Source organism: Chelonoidis abingdonii, chromosome 2 (genome assembly GCF_003597395.2).
Source record: "Chelonoidis abingdonii isolate Lonesome George chromosome 2, CheloAbing_2.0, whole genome shotgun sequence".
NCBI classification, from domain to species: domain Eukaryota; kingdom Metazoa; phylum Chordata; order Testudines; family Testudinidae; genus Chelonoidis; species Chelonoidis abingdonii.
In genome coordinates this window covers 262,736,791-262,760,004 of record NC_133770.1, presented here as the reverse complement: position 1 = coordinate 262,760,004, position 23,214 = coordinate 262,736,791, and the positions used below count along the sequence as shown (strand labels likewise).

Genomic DNA, 23,214 nt, shown 5'->3' with positions numbered 1-23,214 from the left:
TGTAGTGTGGACGGGTGTAGCGTTAAATCGATTTAACGCTCTTTAAATCGATTTAAACGCATAGTGTAGACCAGGCCAAACACTCTACCATGTATGCAGGTGGTGAGCCTGCTGTGAAAGAATTAAGTGTATTCTGCAGTCTTACTGAGGCAGGTTGCTCAGTGTCCCATCCAGATATGAGGTGGGAGTGGCTCTCTAGACAGATGATCTAAAATAAGGGCTGAGCAATCCTGAGAGAAAAACTATAAGAGCAGCAAAGCCAGAAGAGAAACTTGGAAATTCCAGTTTTGCTTCCAAAAAAATCAGAACAAGAAGTAATTAGGCAAGACTGTGGGTTCTGACTGTATTCTGCATGTGGACTTTGTTTAATAGTATTTTGGGAAATGCGATTGCTCACAAGCGATTACAAAAGTTAGGACAAAGTTCTGCTCTCAGATTCATAAAGTGTATCTGTGGATTAGGTGAGGCGGGACAGAGATATGTTTAACAGGAATGAGAACCTGGAAACCTGGGTTCTGATCCTAGTAGTTTCACTATGACCTTGGTTTAAGTGGCTTTCTTTTCTTATATGTAAAGAAAAGAGAATTACATAATAACACCTCCATAGATGAGAGTATATTTGTTAATATTTGTAAAGCACTTTGAGATCTTTTATTGGAAATCTCTATAGCAGTGCAAAGTATTTATTAATTATTATTATTACTATTATTATATTCTCTTTATATCGGGGTAGGCAAACTTTTTGGCGTGAGGGCCACATCAGGGTTCCAAAACTGTATGGAGGGTCAGGTAGGGAAGGCTGTGCCTTCCCAAACAGCCTGGCCCCCGCCTCCTATGTGCCCCTCCCACTTCCCGCCCCCTGACTGCCCCCCTCAGAACCCTCACTCCCTATCCAACCCCGCCTGCTCCCTGTTCTCTGACTGCCCTGATCCCTATCCACACCCCTGCCCCCTGACAGGCCCCCCAGGACTCCCAAGCCTATCCAACCTCCCCTGTTCCTCATCCCCTGACCGCTCCACCAGAACCTCCACCTCATCCAACCGCCCCCTGCTCCCTGTCCCCTGACTGCCCCCTGGAACCACCTGCCCTTTATCCAACCTCCCTGCCCCCTTACCATACCATTCAGAACACCAGGACTGACAGCCGCGCCACCCAGCTGGAACCAGCCCCGCAGCTGCGCTGCCCAGAAGGAGCTCGCAGCCCCGCTGCCCAGAGCGCTGGCGTCATGGTGTGCTGAGTCTGCTGGGGAGTGGGGTCAGCAGGGGAGGGGCTGAGGGCTAGCCTCCATGGCCAGGAGCTCAAAGGCCGGGCAGGATGGTCCCGCAGGCCGGATGTGGCCCATGGGTGGTAGTTTGCCCATCTCTGCTCTACATGCATGAACAGCTATGAGGATGCCACATATATTGGGAGACCAGGATTTCAAGGTTGAGGACTGACAGGCATGAGAACGGAATTTTGCCGTGACGTACATTTTATGCCATAATCTCTTCTCTTTCCAAGCATTGTCATGAGAAAGATATTTCAACTATGTTCTTAGTGATCTGCAGAATATGCTATCAAGTATCAGTGGGATAGCCGTGTTAGTCTGTATCCACAAAAACAATGCTGTAATTGGCCAACCCTTTCATTAGTATGAAATTCCATTTAGACTTTGCCAGACTAATGTTATACTAAGCATTACACCTTTTGCAAACATTAGTAACACTTCACATATACTGAGAATAGCAGCTCCTCTGACCAAGTGGTTTCACTGTAAAGCATAATTCTTAATATTTTTTTATTAAAAGAGGGATGACATTTTCTGAACATTCTTTTAACATATCATTTTAATCTTGTCTAGTGACAAATCTAAAACCTTCTATGATTGCTTTATATTAATTTCATGCATGTAGCCTACAATGTCTGTTAGTGATATAATGAGAAACTTTTATCACCCTTTCAGCACAGGTGGTACTTTGCTTTGCTGTTGTATGGTTGTGCATAAACTTTTCAAATGGCAATACTCTAATAACAGAAGAGACCTGGGCAGATGCGTAAAAAAATATAGGGCCTGAGCCTGTTGGGTCCAGCAAAAAGGAGAAAACATATTCCTTAGGGTGGACCGAACAACACATGCTCTGGAAAGCCCTGTGCTGCTCCTCTCAGACTATGCCCTCTTGATGCAATGCACTGTTCAGCAACTTAGTTCTTCTAGGAAAGATCCAGCTTTGCTACTTGTTTAGGGAGAGGAAACTCCCTGTGTCCTCTTTCCCCACTTGCTTGGCAACATAGAACGGGTACATTTATTCCACAGAAAACAAGCTATTTCAACCAGCAATAAAGGAGAGGCTTAAATCATACATTTGAGGCATGGTCAAAATATCTTTTATAAAAACCCAAACACTAAATCAAATCTTTTTCATTATGGCGTCTCATCCCACTTTTATCAATTCTCTGATTTAATCTTTGTACAAAATGGTCTGAAATTATTTTCCTGCTTGTTTTAAAAATACATATTATTTCTTAAAAAACTCCCAACAATGAAGAAACAAAAAAGGGTTGTGCAGCAGTAGAAGAGTTAGATTGTGGCCTGTGGACATTCAGATATATGATGCTGAGTATGATATTAGTGTCTAGGTAAATGTTAATTTGGAAATATTGTCTTTTCTCTTTCATACAAGCTCTTGCATAATTAAGGTCATGGTGGGGGAAGTCTGTCTGTGATGGATTACTGCACCACTACAACACGTAGGTCCACGTTCATAAATGTCCAGTTCCCACATTTGAATATTCCAACCAATATATAGATGCACAAAACAGTTACTTTTATGCACCTAACTGCTGATCTGAGTATACAAATGCAAGATTACTGTTGTTATTAAGCACCATATATGTGCATGGTGTTACACAGATTAAAAAATATCACTCAAGTCCTTGCCCTGAACAATTTATAGTCTAAAGCCACCAACTGGCACAATATGGAACAAAACAGGAAAAGCTCAGAATAGTTGTCTTATAGCTTTCATATTTATTGGTTGGATTCTCTACTGAGGTGCTCATGTTTCAGATTGGTGGTGAACATCATTTCCTAGTGAGAGCTATAGTTCTAAGAACTGGATTGCTGCTTCTCAGTGGCTCTCATAGGGATGCAACTTGCAGTGATTTTTTCTTCTTCTAAACATCTGTCTCGTTATTGGCAAGGATGTTTCTTTTCTACCCACTGTCATTGGCAAGTTGCCTGCCCAGCTCTCCAGCTTTCTATAATATATACTGTGGGGATTACATAAGATATTATTTTTATTAGGTGGAGCTGGTGGAAGAAAGTCGACAGCTGGACTCAGTGTACTTTAGAAAGCTACAGGCTTTGCATCAAGAGAGTGTTTCCAAGAAGGATGAGGTAAGACAAGCACCTACTAACAAAAACAAACTTGATTTCTATCTGAGAAGCTTAACACTTTATGGATCAGCAATGAAAGGAGACTGTGAGCAGGTCTGATGGACTAACAGTGCTGTTGACTAGTATTAATTTTCAAATGAATGGTTGACAGCCATCACTGTTTTAATTATGGTTCCAATTCTGCTCTCAGTTACATCAGTATTTGGGCCTGATCCAACCTCCACTGAAGTCAATGGTCTGACTTCTACTGACTTCAGTGGGAAGTGGATTGGACCCTAAATATTGAGGAAATCCCTTGAATTCAGTTAAGTGACTGGTTTATTTAAGGATTAAATCTGGCCCAGTATGTTTAAAATAAAGCTGATAACATACCTTACTGATACATGCAGCTTATTTCCTTAGGAATCGGGACGTTTTTATATCAAGACAGATTCTGCTCCTCTTCAGCAATGGTAATAATTTCTGTGTAGCAGCATCATTCCTTGTCTGCTTGGTCATGACAGAGCATTGTTTCCTGTAACAGGAGAAAAAGTGACTTCATGGCAGCAATTAGCAAACAGAAGAGGAGGAATTTAAAACAATAAAGAAGGATTAATGGAGGATTATTAGATTGTCCAGGTTATAGAGGCAGAAGATTTCTTTATATAATTGAAATTGTTTCTTCTGTTAGAGTATTGCTCCTGAAGTCACTCCTCTACCTCAGCCTGATGTTCTCAGAGAAGCACAGCTCTTAAGTGAAGTCCGTGAGGAATACAGAGGTTGTAGCCTTCATGACCTGATCCGTAATGGACTGGAGTTAGAACAGTTCCGACTCTTTCTTGAAGAGCATTCTGCAGTGTATGTTTGTTGTTCTTCAGTCATTTCTGCACTCAAAATGCCTATTGTCTTTTATGGGAGTTTTGGCTATGTAAGGGTTACAGGATTGCAATCTATCCATTTTTTTGAGAATGGTATGTATGCACTAAAATGAGAATTTTGTTCAAACATCAATATGGCAGTCTCAGCTGTTTGTTAGAAATAAATCTCCTGTTATGAAATCATTTGTGGTCAAATTCTTCCTGCATGTGTCCCACGGCCATTTAAAGACATGCACCCAAACAGAATTTGATCTATAATGAATAAAACTTGCTTTTGGTAGCACAATTTAAACCTTTTTTTTTTTTTTTCAAATTGAAGGCTCAGAATTACAAATACGTACACACAGAATTTGGGCACACAGCTATCATAAGTGTGTAAGCAACTGCAGTTTTGGTTCATGCAGTTAACACAGTTAAGTAATCATCACAGTAACTGCATGTGTAATTTATGCACACACACAATTTTCAAAATTTGAGCCTACGTATGTAAAATAAAGATTTAAGCAGATGTTTCAACAGAAGTAAATGTGAGTTTTGTCCCTAATTTCTCTATATCTTCCCACATTAGTCCCCATATTTTTAACATTCCAGAAAATTGCAGAAGTACTCAGTTCTTAGGTAACTGCTCAAAATAGTTAAAATATTTCCTTTTTCAGCCTTCCAATCCCTTTTTACACCCATCTGTTTCTTTAAATTAGGTTTCTCTAAACCAGGGGTGGGCACATTTTTTGGCCCAAGGGCCATATCTGGCTATGGAAATTGTATGGCGGGCCATGAATGCTCACAAAATTGGGGCTGGGGTGCAGGAGGGGTTGAGGGCTGGGGGATGGGGCCAGAAATGAGTTCAAGCTGTGGGAGGGGGCTCTGGACTGAGGCAGGGGTGTGGGAGGGGGTGAGGGCTCCAGCTGGTGGTGCAGGCTCTGGGGTGGGGCTGGGGATGAGGGATTGGGGGTGTAGGAGGGTGCTCTGGGATGGGACTAAGGGGCTCAGAAGGCAGGAGGGGGATCAGGGCTAGGGCAGGGGGTTGGGGTTCAGGAGGGGGTCAGGTGTAGGCTCTAGGCAGCATTTACCTCAAGCAGCTGCATGTCCCCCCTCCAGCTCCTACATAGAGGCATGGCCAGGCAGCTTTGCATGCTGCCCTGTCAGCAGGCATTGGCCCGGCAGCTCCCACTGGCTGCAGTTCCTGTCCAATGGGAGCTGCGGAGGCAGTGCTTGGGGTGGGGACAGCGTGCAGAGCCCCCTGGCTGCCCCTACATATAGGAGCTGGAGCAGGGACATGCCGCTGCTTCCAGGAGCCATGCGGAGTAGGGCAAGCCCTGGACCCTGCTCCCCAGCGGGAACTCGAGAGCCAGATTAAAACATCCGAAGGGCTGGATGTGTCCCCTGGGCCATAGTTTACCCACCCCAGCACTAAAGTAATGCTGATGGTGTTGTCTACTGGTCCAGGGTAAACGGTAATATAATTATAGGCTAGCATGGAGCAAAAGAGTCAAAAGTGCCTAAGTGACAGGAGTAGAGCTTTGTGAAGAAAAGGCATTCCATTTCATGGAGGATTTTGAGATTTTAAATTATGATTTTGTTCTGATTTGGAAGCTTTAGGGCCCCTGGCTCTGAGGAAGTCTACCTAGCAAGCTGCCCCATAGCTGCAGACCCTGGAAGCTCTGTGGTCCCCAACTCTGAGGCAGTCTGTATAGTGGGCTGCCACGGAACTGGGTGGGTGAACTGCTAGGAAACGAGGCAGTGTTCCAGCTGAACTTTTTTGAAACTGAACTGTCCCCGTTATACATTCCAATTTGGACAAATCAGCAAATTCCAATTAAACGTTGTTAGAATTTTTCCAACTAGCTCTACTTAGGAGAGTAAGTCCTAGCAGGACTTAAACTCCAAAGTACCCAAGAGACTTTTGAAAATGGGCCTTCAGTTTTTAAATCAATTAGATACTTTTGTAAATTTTACCCATTAACTAATACCTCAAAAAACAAAATAAAAATCTGCAAATATTTATTAGAACAAGAAATTAAAGTGGTTTGGCTGGCTCTGCCTCTGCATGTTTCACTTTCTGAAAATATTTTAGCAAACAAGTTTATTGTCAGGAATGTTCACAGAAACACTAAATTTTAATAGAGAATAATCATAGAAAGTGAACTTGGAAGTATAAGTATTCTAAATATTTTTCTTCTCCAGTTAAGGAACAAACCCAGTATCATGTAACCTGTGTGTCCAATCAAGATTATCCCATTAAAAAGCTGGCATTTTTAATATCAAATACTCATGTTGAACTGATTATGAGCAATTTACAGACCAGGAATTTTATGTAGAAATTATTCATCTTTTAATATGGATAATAAAATATTTGAGGAAATAGGAATTTATTAATAGATGATTCAAAAAGAGACAAATTCATCAAATAAATTATTTGGTCTGGTCTACTGTAGACTGGGATTTAAAGGCATTCCACTTCTACTTCTGAGTGTTGAACTAGTGGCATACTCATTCTCATGTTAGCTTATTTCTAATCTAGTAAGGAACAACTGAGGCAAAAAGTATATCCCCTGACATAGCATGCAAGATCTGGACACTTGATTCCATTTCTGTTAATTGTAATTAAAATAATAACTTGTTAGAATTCTGATAAAAATGACATCAACATGGAATAATGAAGAATATTCTCCTTGATTTGTTTGTAGCATGGATCTCATGTGCTGGCTAGACATTGAACAATTCAGAAGGATGCTCCACAAGGAAAAAGAAAAAAGAGAGGAAAAATCTAAAGCTATTAGAAACAAGTACCTAAATAAAAAATACTTCTTTGGACCCAATAGTCCAGCTACAAAAGAACAACAAGACCAGGTATCAGTATATAGAACCATATTTATACATAGCTGTCACAGTTCTGGCAGAGCTCCCCCTGCTGGACATGCTCCAGGCTGCTGTGGTTGGGTCCCACGTACTGGGCATAAAGGCTTTAATCCTGAGTCTGAATAGGCTCCTCCACCATCTCTTTGTGCCTCTCTGGCACATTTTCTGGGCAAGCTCTCTGTGTGTTACCCCTTTGCATAAATAGGACTTCAGAGTCCAGCTGCCCGAGGTCCCCAGGACCAGTGCTGAGCCCCCTTAGACACCCCAGTTGCTTACACACATTCTTGCCCAGAGATCCACTTTGTGGGCCCTCAAGCTTACAGTTCACCTCCTTAGGGACTTGTGATGGTGGAAGCAGACAGACACACTGACCTTGAAAAAACAACAAGGAGTCCTTGTGGCATCTTAGAGACTAATACATTTATTTGGGCATAAGCTTTCGTGGGCTAGAACCCACTTAATCAGATGCATGTATTTTCCACTCCATGCATCTGATGAAATGGGTTCTAGCCCACGAAAGCTTATGCCCAAATAAATTTGTTAGTCTCTAAGGTGCCACAAGGACCCCTTGTTCTTTTTGCTGATACAGACTAACACGGCTACCACTCTGAAACAGACCTTGAGAGGTTCAAACATAATCACTCTTTACTGTAGATAGCTAAAGAATTATACAGTTCTAGACAAATCAATAAAATGCCTTTACACATTTCCCTGCCTCAGTTTACTCACCAATCTTGAATGCTCTTTGGGCTTAGGTCAGAGTCATCTTGGGTGTCCAGGATTCTTCTTCTGGCTTCTCCTCTGGAAACTGAGTCTCCCTCTGACCCTTCAGACAATGCTCTTTTGCTCTCTACAGTGGCTGTTGACAGACCCTTTATCTTATAATTTCCAGTCCTCTTTGTCAGGTCATCAAAGTCATCAAACAGGTGTTGACTGTTTACTCCCTTCCCCCACCAGCAGCTCAGACATGGAAAAACTGGTTTGCCCTGGGCAGTAGTCATCTTTGTCCACAGGTTTGCCATTTAAATGGATGATCACCAGAGTTCAACAACCCTTTATTGTTAGCCCAGTGCCAGGTGCAAGAATGTCTCCTTCACCTCTTGTGGGTGTTAATTCAACATGAGGCAAAAAGACAGAAGATAAGGCAAGTAAGTCCCACATTCAAAATGGAGTTTGCAGTCTGACCCAGATACACATAGAGACTTCAGCTTTAAATAGAATTCATCAGCTGTCTGCAGATTCCCCAAATTGTCACAATAACAATAATGCAAATACATGTATGTATTCCAGCAGAACTTGTGTTGACTAAGAGGCGTCCATTTTAATTAGCTGCCATTTGATACATACCCAGTTTATTTTTCTAACAGATTATTTAATTTCTATTTACTTTTGTATTTTTGGTAACCCTAGCAGATACCTGTGTCTAACCTAAGTGCTCCTCAGCACTCATCAGCTTTTCCTCAGTTCTGCATTTAAACAAACCTCCTAAAACCTTGTCAATTTCCACTCCAGCAGTCTGGTTCCATTTTGGATAAGGTGTACTCCATCTCTTTGGTATAGGCTCTCTCATCCTCAAAAGTTCTCCAGTGCCTAATTAATTTACACCCCTTGGCTCAGATCTCACTAGGCTTCAGCCCAGTAATACCCAGTACAGCTCAAAAAGAAGCATTCAAAAAGTGGCTTTAAGACAAAGTGGTCTGTTCCGGCTCTTATCTTTAGTATGAAGGTAAAACCAACTGTAGGTAACAGCATGTCTAAAGCATGTAGTGTTGTGTTCTAACTTGATGCTTGTAACATTTGCTTCGATCAGGATGGAGGACTTTATGCTGCAACCTGTAGTCTCTGTGGACCATACCTCTCTGTAATAGGGCCAACTGCAATCTGCTCCATTTTATGAAAATTACTTGTGATCCTTGGTTAAGCATGCTTTGGTTAAAGTTATGCTTGTGTTTAAGTGCATTGCTCCTGCAATTCACTCTGATTGCCTCAGCAGATCTGACTTCACATCAGCACCTGCAGTTTATGCTTTCTCTGGGGCAATGACAATGTTATTCAGTGACCATCCAACTCTCATAAAGCAAAGTACTATTTATTCAGAACAAAAGAATTTCAGAGAAAACACATCTTTAAAAATAATAAACAGCTTGTACGTATGCCTACTTTACCAGGTGGGTCTTCCATCTCCCACTTGCAGATAGGTCTAACATATTCTTGCAGGCCTGATTCTGCTGGACACAGCATCCTGCCTTTCAGTTTTTGGGTGATGTGTGTGAGATCATCCTCAACTCAGGGAAGGTATTTTATACAGTTTCAAATCATTTGTGCGTCAAGGCCTTTGAACCAGGTCAGGCCAGTCTAGGCTATTCCTCAGGGGTTGAAACTTGAAAAAGACTTGCTACGTGCATTGTTTCATTATTGGGAATTTGCATTAATTTCTCCGATTGACATTAGTTCCTGCAGGAACCATTCCTTATCTGACCCGTTTAGCCAGGAATGCAGTCATTAGCCAGCCCATAAAGATACACTTAATATTTATGAGGCTAACACAATAGTCTTTGAATATTCCATGGTTCCATAGTATTGCATCTGTCACAAGGGATAAGTGACTTTTGCCCATACACAAAAGAGCTTCTCTAACCTTTTGTTGTATTTGGATTGTTTAGCTAATGCAGTCAGGTGGAGGCTGGGGACACATACTTCATGATCGACTTTCCTCAGCAGTTCTGCTAGAAATTCAAAAATACGTCCAGATGAGGCTAGAAAAAAAGTGGCTGCCATTGTTCCTGGCAAAAGAACAATCTGGGGCATGTAAAAAAGCAAAGGTAATGTTTCAAATATGGCCCATCCCAGTAGTCTTTTCATGCTGAGATGTAGCTTACTGTTAGGGTAAGATGGTGCAGAAAAATGACAGTCAATCATAGCTCATATTGAATTTAAACCCCAGGGAAATGACTTGTGCATACAGCTTGCCGTGTTACGCTGATGCCAGTGGATGAGGTTTTTTTCCTCTAATAGCCCAATCCTGCTGATGGCCTTGTTAGCCACTGAAGCTGAAGAAGGCAGTTGAAGCTGCCTTCACAGTCAGTGAAAAGGGGAAAAGTTGGACCTTTGCAGCAGAGTTCACCCTCTATACCCCCCACGTAGTCAGACCCAGAAGAAATCCAGCTCCACAGAAAAGTTGCAGAGATGCTCAGGGAGAGAAGAGCACAAGTAAATGAGCTGGCGTCCCACACTCTGCTACTCCTGTTTCTCACGCTGCCCATGTCCTCCCACCTGAAGCTGTATCGCCTGCAGGAGCTACTCCAGGCCTCCTACAGAGCGGCCAAGTCGGAAGACTGGCTGGCTGCAGGCCTGGCTTCTGACTGGTTACATTAAAGAATGATCAGTTACATTACACATGAGTGTTCAGAGTAGGGAGAGCTTTGCTCCTGCTGGCACATCATACATTAGCTTTTTTGCTATGGGCATAGCTTCTACCTCACTGACTTTTATGGCAGTGTAGCTAGAATAGGATCTATGTGGGGGGTAGGAGGAATTACACTGCTGCTGAGACTAGCAAAAAATCCTGTTTTTAGCAGACACACACACAAAATGAACAGAGAATTTATATTGTACTGATTGAGGAAAAATTTGCCATTTCCAACTAGGCACTGAATTCTTTCAAATCAGACACGAAACTTAGTTTTAATTCTTTTTTAACGTAAAGAGGGTTCAAAGGGCTTACAAAAATGTGGGCAGATTGGATAGTCCATCTCTCTATTTGTTGATTTAGAGCACTGGACACTTTTCACAAATCAGTATTTTGTAGGTTTTTAAGTAAGCCAAATTATTTTATTTGCAAGACTATGATTTGTAACAATCATAGGGGCTTTTGGTATTTTTTTTTATCTCCATTTATGTTTCCTTACTATGTTCCCTATCTTACCACAAAGTGAGGGGATGAAAAGGCCCTTTAAAGCAGGGAGTCTCAACCTTTTTCTTTCTGAGGCCCACACAGGGCCGGCGCTACCATTTAGGCGACCTAGGCAATGGCCTAGGGTGCTAAAATTTTGGGGGGGCGGCATTTTGCCGGGGAGGTGGCACGCGGCTCCAGGGGACCTACCGCAGTCATGCCGGCGGCAGCTCCACTGGAGCCTTTAGACCAGCGGACCGCCCGCCGGCATGATTGCAGCAGCTCCACTGGAGCTGCAGGGGGCGGTGAAACAGCAGTCCGCCTAGGGCGTCAGAAACCCTGCTGCTGCTCCTGGGCCCACGTACCCCAACTTACTATAAAAACTCCAGGGTCCAGTGGGGGCAGGGGTTTCAGGTCTCCTGGCTTCAGCCACCGGGTGTGGGGCCTCAGAACTTTAGCCCTGAGGGGCTCAGGGCTTCAGCCATGGCAGGGGAGGGGGCTCTGGGCTCAGGACTTCAGCCCTGGGTTGGGAGAGGGGGCTGGAGTTTCAGCCGTGGGAGGGGAGGACAGCTTGGGGCTTTTGCCCCGTTGCTCTGCACCCAGTTTCAGGTGCTGAGGCTCTGGGCTTCAGCCTCATGGCTCTGCTCTTGGCTTCAGACCCACAGAGGGTGCTGAGGCTCAGGACTACCTGTGGCTCCTCTCCTGGTTTCAGCCCCGTGGGGGTGCCAGGGCTTGTCTTCAGTCCCGCAACTCTGTTCCAGACTTCAGCCCCGGGGAGGGCATCAGGGTTAGGGCTTTAGCCCTACTCCCTGCTTCAGCCCCACAGGAGACGCTGGGCTCAGGGCTTTCGAATCTGGTTGAGAACAGCTGCTTTAGAGTTTATTTAGTGGAAGTGAACCAGATTACATTCTCCATCCATCTTCATAATTCAGGGTGACTAAACATGCTGGGTTTGACCATGCAGCTCTTATTCAGACAATCTTCCCTTAATTTAGGTGGGTGTTTTGGCTGCAAAGGGGCTGCCTGATCAAGTCTACCTTTTCTGAAGCAGATGACTTAAAAGCTGGGAGCATTTCATATCCAAACCCATTATAGCCTGCACATTAAACAAGAAGAGTTCAGTACTTGGCATATGAACATACTGATAATCTTGTGTTCAGCCACAGATAAGGGACATAGCTGAAGATCTCCTAATACAGAGAAATGAGAAAAAGATTGGGTCCTGGAAGGCAAGTAACATATGTTATGTCTCTTTTCCCTGGTATTCCTCTGTTTCCCTGTTGAAGCCTGGAGACTTCTTCATTGTTTCTCTGCTTTACATATCTAGGCCCAACTTCACTGCTGGCATCAGTGGGTGTAATTACATTGATATCAGTAGAGTTGTACTTGCTGACATTAATGGTTAATTTGGCCGCCAACTGGATGGGACTTCCAGCAATAATTGTACTGGCCAGAGGGGTCACTCTGGAGCAAGTCAAGTCTCTCCCCAGGGATTGTGCAGCAGTCTGAACTCCTCTGAGACTCATAATTGGTACTGGATCCTTAATGCACATTCATCTGTATTTCCCATGTAGTGGGCTTCTTGGGACAAGCTGTTCATTCCAGCATCTGGTAGTTTATTTATTATTGAGAGTGGATTACATGCAGACACAAAAGAGAATGTGAAGTATGCAGCAGAATGGGCAAGTTTAATCATATCACACAGTATCTGTTTCATTTAGCATAGTATTTTAACCTTACAGCACTAAGATAATATCGATTTTAAACATCTTAAACCTCAGTCATATGACATTTCAGGAGACATTTGCCAGTTTTTTTCCTCTTGAAGAGCAGTGAACTCTTTGTGGTTGCCAACGTGCAAGTTGTATACATTTATTCAGTCTAAATTTTATTGTCTGTTGAATTCAAACTAGAGACCAGGTCACTGCTGCAAACCACTAGAGAGAAAGAAATCCAAAGTGCAGGTGGGTTCCGTTAACTGGGTTTTCACTGGTACCTGTGTTTAGGGAAATAATTATTTGCAGCATCTCATTTAGGGCTGTGCTTTTGTCATTTCTCATCATATAAGCAGGATGCATTTGATTATTTTTTCACTCCCATCTCCCAACACTTAACCAATTCCTGATCACAGTGGTCACACCACCCTGAATGGAAGTGGCTTTAGTATTTGAGGGAGGACTATAGTAAGATGATTCTTTTGAGTAATATTAAACTAAATTTCTCTTTAAGCAAGCTGAATTTTGGGTTGCCACTACCCATCTCCACTGCAAGAGAAGTATAGCCCAGCTGCTTGTGCTGTGGATTGTGTATAGCTACTGCGTGAGGAATGCAATATGGTATCTCAGCCCTTAGGTGACCACAGCATGGATGGTGGTCACAAAGTTGGCATCCAGAAGAGATGGTTGCAACCTCCTTCTGAGTTGAGAATGGGGAAAAAGCCAGTTTAGCTGCTGCTGTCCTAAATATTCTAGTAGCAGTTGAGGAGCAAACCAGAAGTCCAGACTATGAATCCAGTCAGCCAGAGATGAGTACATCATCTCAGTCTGAGGAGTTGATATTACTCCTGCCATATCTTCCAGTTCCTTTCCCCAACCAACATCATTTTGTCTGTGTTATATAGGAGATCAGGCTAAATGATCATAATAGTCCTCTTTGGCCTTAAAATCTATGAATCCCCTCAGTGTTATCTGGATTAAGACTCACCCAGATTGCCCTCAGCCATGGCCCATCTCCCCAGACACTGAGGGCTTGTCTTCACAGTGGGCGCCGATTTAACAGGTCTCGTGAAAAGTCGATAAATCAACAGCACAGCGCTCTCCAGATGACTCCAGTACTCCAGCTCCACAAGAAGAGTAAGATAAGTCGACCAGCAAGTGTCTCCCATTGACACAGCACAATGAAGACACTGCTGTAAGTTGACCTAAGCTATGTTGACTTCAGCTACATTATTCACATAGCTAGAGTAGCGTAACTTAGGTCGACTTACCCTGGTAGTGTAGACAAACCCAAAGTAATGCATGTAGCAGTTTTGGACAGGTCAGAAGGCATGGAGAAATACAGCGAGGTATCATCAGTGCACATAAGGCACCACAGTCCTTGCTTCCTTACTAACCCCCCTAGAACCTCATACACAGGTTAAACAAGAGGGGTGACAAGCTGGAATCTTGCAGAACTTCAGGGCTGAGAAGCAATTGCCCCACCAACTGTGAGTGTTCATCAGTGTTACAATAAAGCCAGTCCCAGGAGCAGTCCCAACCATCCTTTTTATGGCTGCAGTTAAGCTAACAAAACCTCATGTGCAGAGGTGTCAAAAGAGTTGAAGCTACTCATCATACTGATGAGTTGGGGTTTTTTTTCTCCTGTTTGCTCTAGAATCAAGAACAGCCCATAATAGTAACATCAACAGTCTACAGATGGGGAAACTTAGGCAGAAAGTCAGATTCTGTATCAAATACAATATTAGCAAGTGAAAGTCCCTTGCTCTCAGTCCTGTCCTTAGTTCACTAAATTGTGCTGCCTCTGATTCTATTGAACTGGCCTCTTGGTGGCCAGAAGCCACTCTGGCTGCTCAGCAGAGGAACCAACTCAATGGCACCCAGATGGCTGGCACCCAGGAGGGAGCTCGCAATTGCACTAACATCACCAGTAGCAGCCTAGGCAGCATTCCCAGCCGTGATTCTGCCTGTGGCTTTCCAAAACATTGAGGGGCTTGTCATAGTTTCCGCAGAGCCCAGAATTTACGCTGGGTGACTGTAGCAGGGGACTATGTATAAACCTGTGATTTTTATTTTACTGTTAGGAGAAACCATTGACAGACTTTCAGCTCCAGCTCTCATGTTACCTTTCCAAGGCTATCTGCAACAAAAAATACTCCTCTACCCCTTGCTTGCTAGCCATTGGACATGACTCCCTCCCTTTAGGTCCTCATGGATTGTATACTGATGTTATAGGGTAGTTTTCAGTCATCCATCTGATAACAGCAAGGAATTGGTTGGCTTACTGTTCAAGGAATAATAGCAAAGCATGAGAATTGTGAGCTCAGTAAAGAAGGACTGAGGGTTGATTTCCATTCTAAACTTCATGTCAAATGAACTTCTGCATAAATCGTCTTTCTTTCTCTACCCCCTTTGGCTTCACTTTTCACTCACCCTTTCATGTGTTCTGTTTCGCTGTCTATTTTGAAGCATGAAGATTCCCAAAATGTCTTGATGACTTTAAATCACATTTTACTATTTGTAGAATTCATTCCAGAAACAGCAAGCTCTCCAGCTTCTGTTGGTGATCATGGCAACACTTTTCAAAACTGCTTTTGTTAGTGAAGTCCATGTCAAAAGCATTTTGGAGTTTTTAGCAATGTGGTTTGTCTGTTCCTTTCTCTTTGTTGCTGTTGTTTGTTTGTACAAAACTCAAACTGTTCCCTAAAACATAGCTTGTTGCCATAATTAATAGCAATGGCTGTTTCCATTTCCTCTCTCATCCATCCTTTCCAAAAAATGTTGTACCAACCAACCAACCAACCACAGAAAGAAAGAAAGAAAGAAAGAAAGAAAGATTGCCAAGTTCTATTGTATCCCTGTCATAAACCACTGAAAGTTAGGGTCAGTGCAAAGATAAGAATCAGACAGTTTACCCTAACTAATGCTTTTGTTATTGCTTTTGGAAACAGTTTATTCAGTGAATTTTTTTCCTTTTGACAGCATGTGGACAATAAGTGGGTTTCTTCATCTAGAGAAATAATCATGTTCCGTAAAGCGCTGCTGAATCCAGTGACAGCATTACAGTTTCAGCGCTTTGTGTCTTTGAAAGGAGATTTACTGGAGAATGGAGTGCTCTTCTGGCAAGAGGTTCAGAAATATAAGGTATGGTGCTATAATGTGAGCAAGGGAGTATCATGCAGATTTTAAAGTATATATCTATTATCATACTTCAGGAGACTTTTAACTATAGGGCCTTGATGCAATTTCCTGTCAACATCAGTGCCACCCACTTCACTGCCTTATTGTTCTTTCCTCCATGCAGATCCTCCTCCATTCCTTAGAGAAACTATTTTAAATTAATTGAGAATTTCATACCCACATTCCTTTGTGCTTATATACACTCTAGAATGATATGGACCTTGATAGGAATATTGTCAATTAACTCATGTCCAAAATTTTATTATTATTTATATGGTGAGCATTGATGTGCACTGTGCTGTACAAAACACAGTGGGGATTCTTAAAATGTTTATTCAGGTTATGGAGGCATTCCAGTAGTATTAACTATTGTAAGTAAAGAAAATACTATTATATATACAATATGTACACAATTTTACAAAGGGTAAGTGTTCAGGAAAGATGCAATCTGAGTTGTCGTCATCCTCTGAGTCTCCCAAACTAGTCATGTCTCCTTTAGGCCATGTCCTCCGCTGCAGTAGATCAGCATAGCTCTATTGACTTTAATGGAGCTACACGAAAGTACTAGCAGTAAGTCAGTCATGCCTGTGTTCAGGGGAACACAAGGACTTGTTGTGGAAGAGTCAACATGGTTTTTGTAAAGGGAAATCATGCCTCACCAATCTACTAGAATTCTTTGAGGGGGTCAACAAGCATGTGGACAGGGGGATCCAGTGGATATAGGGTACTTAGATTTTCAGAAAGCCTTTGACAAGCCTTTGACCCTCACCAAAGGCTCTTAGGTAAAGTGAGTTGTCATGGGATAAGAGGGAAGTTCCTCTCATGGATTGGTAACTGGTTAAAACATAGGAAACAAAGGGTAGGAATAAATGGTCACTTTTCAGAATGGAGAGAGGTAAATAGTAGTGTCCCCCAGGGGTCTGTACCGGGACAGTCCTATTCAACATATTCATAAGTGATCTGGAAAAAGGGGTAAAGAGTGAGGCAGCAAAATTTGCAGATGATACAAAACTACTCAAGATAGTGAAGTCCAAAGCAGACTGTGGAGAGCTACAAAGGGATCTCACAAAACTGGGTGACTGGGCAACAAAATAGCAGATGAAATTCAGTGTTGATAAATGCAAAGTAATGCACACTGGAAAACATAATCCCAACTATACATATAAAATTATGGGGGTTAAATTAGCTGTTCCCACTCAAGAAAGAGATCTTGGAGTCATTGTGGATAGTTCTCTCAAAACATTCACTCAGTGTGCAGTGGCAGTCAAAAAAGCAAACAGAATGTTGGGAATCATTAAGAAAGGGATAGATAGTAAGACAGAAAATATCATATTGCCTCTATATAAATCCATGATTCACTCACATCTTGCATGCAGATGTGGTCACCCCATCTCAGAAAAGATAGACTGGAGCTGGAAAGGTTCAGAAAAGGGCAACAAAAATGATTAGGGGTATGGAAGAGCTTCTGTATGAGGAAAGATTAATAAGACTGGGACTTTTCAGCTTGGAAAAGAGATGACTAAGGAGGGATATGATAGAGGTCTATAAAATCATGAATGGTGTGGAGAGAGACGATAAGGAGATGTTATTTACTCCTCATAACACAATAACTAGGGAGTCACCAAATAAAATTAATAGGCAGCAGGTTTAAAACAAAAGGAAGTATTTCTTCACAAAAGTACAGTCAATCTGTGGAACTGTTTGCTAGAGGATGTTGTGAAGGCCAAGACTATAACAGGGTTCAAAAAGAACTAGATAAGTTCATGGAGGATAGGTCCATCAGTGACTATTAGCCAGGATGGGCAGCGATGGTATCCCTAGCCTCTGTTTACCAGAAGCTGGGAATGGGTGACAGGGGATGGATCACTTGGTGATTACCTGTGCTGTTCATTCCCTCTGGGGCAGTTGGCATTAGCCACTGGTCAGAAAACAGGATGCTGGGCTAGATGGGCCTTTGGTCTGACCCAATATGGCCTTTCTTATGACTATGACAATGCCTGGCCCCTACGTACAGGCTGCAGAGGGGGGGGAGGCTGCTGTGATCAGTTAATATGATCAATGATTATTATTATTTATCATTCATACCATATTGCAGTAACCACTGAAGACCTCAGTCAGGATTGGGGCCCAGTTGTGCCAGGCACCGTATGAACACACACACTAAAGACAGTCCCAAGTAGGAATAACAAACAAACAGAAGGACTGGCAGGAGGGAGGATGAGGATAATAGTGTAAGCATATGTGGTTGCTTGGGCAAGCTATGAGATAATTTGCATGTTTCAAGTTTTTATTTAAAAAATAAATAATAGTTATAAATAAATGAGATACTAATGATACCAGTAATCACTGCTGGCCACCTGCTTAGCCATCAGAAATATAAGTTAGCACATGAATAATGCCGCCACCACAGAAAAGCAGAGCTGGCTCATCAGGCTTTGAAATTACTGAACTCTAAGTGCTTCTCAAAGCCAGCAGGTTCAGAAGGCACAGCAGAACTGAGACGCTAGCTAAGGCTATGAAATGGTGATTCACTTGTTACTCCAGAACTGGGAGTAGCTGGGAGGCCAAAACCCACACACAAATGTCTGAGGTTTCTGTTGGTTTGTGGTTCTCCCAAGCTACATTATGGAGAAAAGTGGGCTACAATTTGAAGTGTTTTCTTTGTGGACATATTCTATGAAGAAAAAGCCATTGTTTTACCCTCCATTTATGTTAATTTTGTTTGTTTTCCTATCTAACAAGGAAAAGTACAATCTGACCATAATTATACATGCACACAATTTGGCAGGGTTGGCAGCTGCTGCTCTTCATAGATGCCAAGGACTAGACAAGCAGGCATGTTGCAGGTCAGGATGTACCATAGGACCATTGCCAAAAAGCTGAGTGCAGAACTTTGCATAGTGCCTGCCTGCAGCGTCTGAATCATATTGCACCACTGGTTTTCAAACAGAACTCCCTGTGGGACTTGACATCTGCAGTGCTCCTTACCACCTGGCAGATTGGTGGGACATTTTTGGGCAACTGAAAGATAATCAATAAGAAAAAATGACTTTTAAAACAAATATGGATAAATATTAGACTGTAGGATTTTTTTTTCTGTCTGCTACACTATGTTCTGCCTCTCATCTTTCCTCTTATATCCTATGGCTTGTTGCTCTTTCCTCTATGATTTATTTGAATTTTTTTACATCCTAAATTAATAAGAAAAGGCATAATATTATTTTATGATATGCTGCATATGATTTTCTATTGTCCTTTCAAACATGTGTTCATCTTTTCTCATTGTAATTTTTATCATTCTTCCCTTCACACCATTAAAAAAGTATTAATAATAAAAACAAAACAGTTCTCTGAATTATGAAATATCTTTTAAAACCATGGAGTTTAATTTCCTTTCAGATTAAAGATCAAGTTGCAATACAATTTCTTTTATCAAAAGTTAACCCAAATTCTCGAGCTCAGTCAGATCTGCTCCCACAGGTTCTCTAGCATGCTCACTGTATCTTAATAGAGATATTTAAGGAACTGTGATAAACATATAATACGATGGAAAGTCAGGATTTCTGCATAGAAGGAAACTATGTATCAAAGGATTTGATAACAGTTCTTCACAACATTTTCTCATAGGTTAATGCTGCCACTGCACTTCATCAGAGCTTGACTATGCAGCACTTGCTTTCTGTCACAGGTTTTATCAGAGTTATAGGATCATAGGAATGAGACCCTTGCAACTGAATTCCTGTTGTCCATGTTTTAGTGCTCTGTCCATTCTACTTTTAATAATCCCAAGCCATGGAGCTTTGGGAAACTAGAACACAATCCAGTAGATCTCAATATCAGGAAGGTTTCACTGGTAGCCTAAATTGTTCCCTTTCTTAATGTCATGCCATTACTCCTGGTTATAGCTCCTTATACCATCTTAAATCATTCTTATCTCACTAGGCAGTATCCTTGTACCCTTTAGTTATGACTCACCATGCTATCCATAGTTAGCTCAGTCTTTTTTGGAAATCAGTCCTTCTCACACTTTCGTTTGTGTTTGGAACTGCCTTACTTTTGTCAATAACATGCTCACATTGAACCTAGAATATCAAGTGCACAGCCTCACCAGAAGCACATAGAGGGACTATCGCATCTGCTCCATGACTATGAATGCAACCCAGTATGTCACTGGCCTTTTTTCCTTTTTTGGTGCCATTTGTTGTTAAGAAAGTCAATGCAAGAATTCTGTTGCATCTTAGTTAAGGAGGTGTGTGTGTGTGTGTGTGTGAGATCATTGGTGCAAGTAAGCCGATATGGTCGGGTACACTGTACCATTAAGACATTTATTGCCGATACACCATACCGGAAAGACACATTCGGTATCTCCTGAATGCTGCAGGGCTCTCCCAGGAACCACAGTGGCGAAAGGAGCAGAACCGTCCCCAGCCCCATCCCAGGTCTTCCACGCAGCTGCATCTCCTTTCTGGGGTCTGTACAGTGCTGCTGGAGGACAGGGATGGGGACGGGGACGGGGGTGATACTGCTGCACTGTAGGAGCTGCCAGCGTGCAGCCACCTGGTGGCCTCATGTTCTGCTCCTTTTGTCACTGTAGTTCCTGAGAGAGCTGCACAGTTCAGCAGATACCGATTTCTATCCACAGATATCCACATCTGCGAGTATGAATTTGTATCCATGCAGGGCTCTAGCCATAGAACATTTTTTGTGAGATGCAGGTGACTGGTGGGAGGGGCACAAAGGGTCAAGTGACCCTCCCCAGGCTCAAATATCCCCGCCAGCCTGGGGCGGGAGAGAGGAAGGGGCAGGGCAAGAGCCAGAAGGCCAGCGCCTCTCCTCTTCCAGCCATGCTGCCTGGGATGCTGCCCGGTGCAGCGCAGCAGCTGCCTGGGAGAGCCAGGCACTCTCCCAGGCAGTTGCTGTGCTGCACCAGGCAGCATCCAGGAGTGGCTCTGGGGCCTGGCTACCAAGAAGAGCAGCCGAATGACAGGGGGAGCCAATGCATTGGGAGGACAGAGCTCTCCTCCCAGGTAATGTGGGATGGGGAGGAGACAGGGACGGTGTGGGGGCTGGGAGCAGGGCGGGGAGGGGTCACATGGAGGGTTGTGAGCAGGGTCACGTGGGAAGGTCACGTGCCCCCCTTTAGCTGGTGCCCCACTTTGTGTCCCTCCCATGAGTCGCCATACTAGTAAGAGTTAAAATCTACTTGTATCACTGTGTGTCATAATTATTTGCATATAACTGATGTTAGTTAGATCGCTTAGCTTTTGTAAAGGACTGAATGGCTAGTTACTGATGAGTAATATATTCACTGTATGCTGCATTTCCCACTGTTCAGGATTTGTGCCATTCTCACTGTGATGATGCCACTATCCAGAATAAGATCACAGCTATCATCAACTGCTTTATTAATTCCACCATCCCACCGGCTCTGCAAATTGACATCCCACAAGAGCAAGCTCAGAAGATTATCGAGCACAGGAGAGAACTAGGGCCATATGTATTTAGAGAGGCACAGGTAAGATGATGGGGATGGGTGCAGAGAAAAGTATCAGATTTGGTCAGAGATATTGTGCCTGATTTTTAGAGATGGTCTCTGTTATTATGGGCACAATTTTGGTCCCATAAATCATTGTGGGCACAAAGTTGCACCTATTATACTAATTATTATCCTGAACATTAAGGGATCAAGCTGTGGGAGAGACCTCTGAATATTGTTAATCGCCAGTACACTGTATGATCTTTTTCAGCTGGTTTTACCATGGGAAGGAGTGCTCAGCCCTGCATTAGGAGTTCTTGCTTTAGACCTAGTACTCCATTTTCCTGAGTTGCTTGATGTGAATAGTTAAACTGTAGCGACCAAATTTTGTAGTTTGAGGAACCACTTAAGTAGATATAAAAAATGTTATAGACATTAGCAAAACACAAAAGCAGCTTATAACTTACTGAAAATGCTGCCTTTTCTTTTTCCTTTTCTTCAGAAGGTCTGTGTAATAGAAGCAGGCTGTGAACAGGTTTTTTCTCTCTCTGCTCATTCTGCTGCACAAACCAAATAAGGTCATTTGTAAACCCACACTTTTTACCTTCTATGGTCATTACCTTTTATACTTCTGTTCCTCAAAAACATGAAGCTGTGTCTTCCCCCTTTACCCACCACATTGTCCCACCCCTTTTTTGAAGATCTGTTAATGCAAATCCACAAAACATTCAGATCATGAGGTAAATGATTTGGAAGACAGGAGGATTCATACAGATCATAGGATAAGGGAAGATGCTGATTTAAGGACTCAACTTGTATAGAATACAGCAAACTCCAGAAATACAGCGTGGGACTAATGGAAGCATTTGGCACAATGATAAGACTGACATTCTTATCAAATATCACTATTAAGCACATTGGCCCCAATTCTGTGATGTGGTGAGCACCCTCAACTCCCACTGAAGTCAAGTGACAATACAGGACTTTCAGCAATATCATGCCTTAATACAATGTGTTAGTAAAATGCATTGCTTTCTGATTGCTTTTTTTTATTGTTTTTCTTATTCCCATTCAAAAAAGACCCCATGAGAGATTATATCATTTAAAAATTATCCAAGATTTACTCATAGATCTCTAATGTGGTTTAAGAGCTTTTCCAGAGGCAACAAAAAAAATTTCCTTTCTCTTAAGAAGGGGAAAAAAACAAAGCTGTCTCCCTGATGAACAGAATATTTGGAATACTTAAGCAGAAGAGTGGTATAAAAAGCAATCCAAGTGGTGAATACTTTATAAAGAATACTTGTAAAAAATGATGGATGTTTTCATTAATGCAAACAGTTGTTTAGGGAAATATAAAAAAGAGGGCCTTTTAACTGTGTTTTAGGAATATTTCTCACCAGTAACAAACATATTGATGAGAAGCATGTGCAGAGCAAAGCTGGACTGAAATGTCAGGAGACAATACGTGGGAGGAAAAGTGCTGTGTACTAAAAAGGAATAGTTATTGCACTGTTATGGTAAACTACATTTACTTTCTACAGTACATTCTGTTTCCTTAACATAGTCATGTTACACTTCCTTTTCTTTCTGCTCAGATGACTATTTTTGCTCTTCTGTTTAAATTTTGGCCAAAATTTTGTGAATTTCGAAGCAATTTGGCAGATGAGAAAATTTTGCCTACTTTGGAGAGAAAAAAGGAAAAGAAGAGACAAAAATTTAAAAGAAAAACAACAGAGGAAAGACTTGCACTTGTAAAGGTGAGAAGCTGAAATACCATAAACACATTTTTCAACAAACAAGAGTAAAACATTCAAATATTCCCCCTTTGGGCCACGAGAAGACTCCCATTCACTTCAGTT

General features: G+C 42.4%; 1 protein-coding gene across 7 annotated transcripts in view; it reads left to right on the top strand.

The window, feature by feature from the left end:
• Positions 1-23,214, top strand: part of RGS22 (regulator of G protein signaling 22) — a 112,053-nt gene that overhangs the window by 79,681 nt on the left and 9,158 nt on the right. For 4 of the 7 annotated variants that reach the window (XM_032801465.2, XM_032801474.2, XM_032801448.2 and 1 more), the window contains 8 exons: positions 3,284-3,376; positions 4,047-4,213; positions 6,921-7,083; positions 9,756-9,914; positions 12,145-12,213; positions 15,682-15,843; positions 21,215-21,394; positions 22,951-23,112. In XM_032801465.2, coding sequence (XP_032657356.1) covers positions 3,284-3,376; positions 4,047-4,213; positions 6,921-7,083; positions 9,756-9,914; positions 12,145-12,213; positions 15,682-15,843; positions 21,215-21,394; positions 22,951-23,112 — 1,155 coding nt within the window. The remainder of the gene's footprint in view (positions 1-3,283; positions 3,377-4,046; positions 4,214-6,920; positions 7,084-9,755; positions 9,915-12,144; positions 12,214-15,681; positions 15,844-21,214; positions 21,395-22,950; positions 23,113-23,214) is intronic. The other 3 variants (XM_032801438.2, XM_032801481.2, XM_032801491.2) reach the window with 3 other exon arrangements.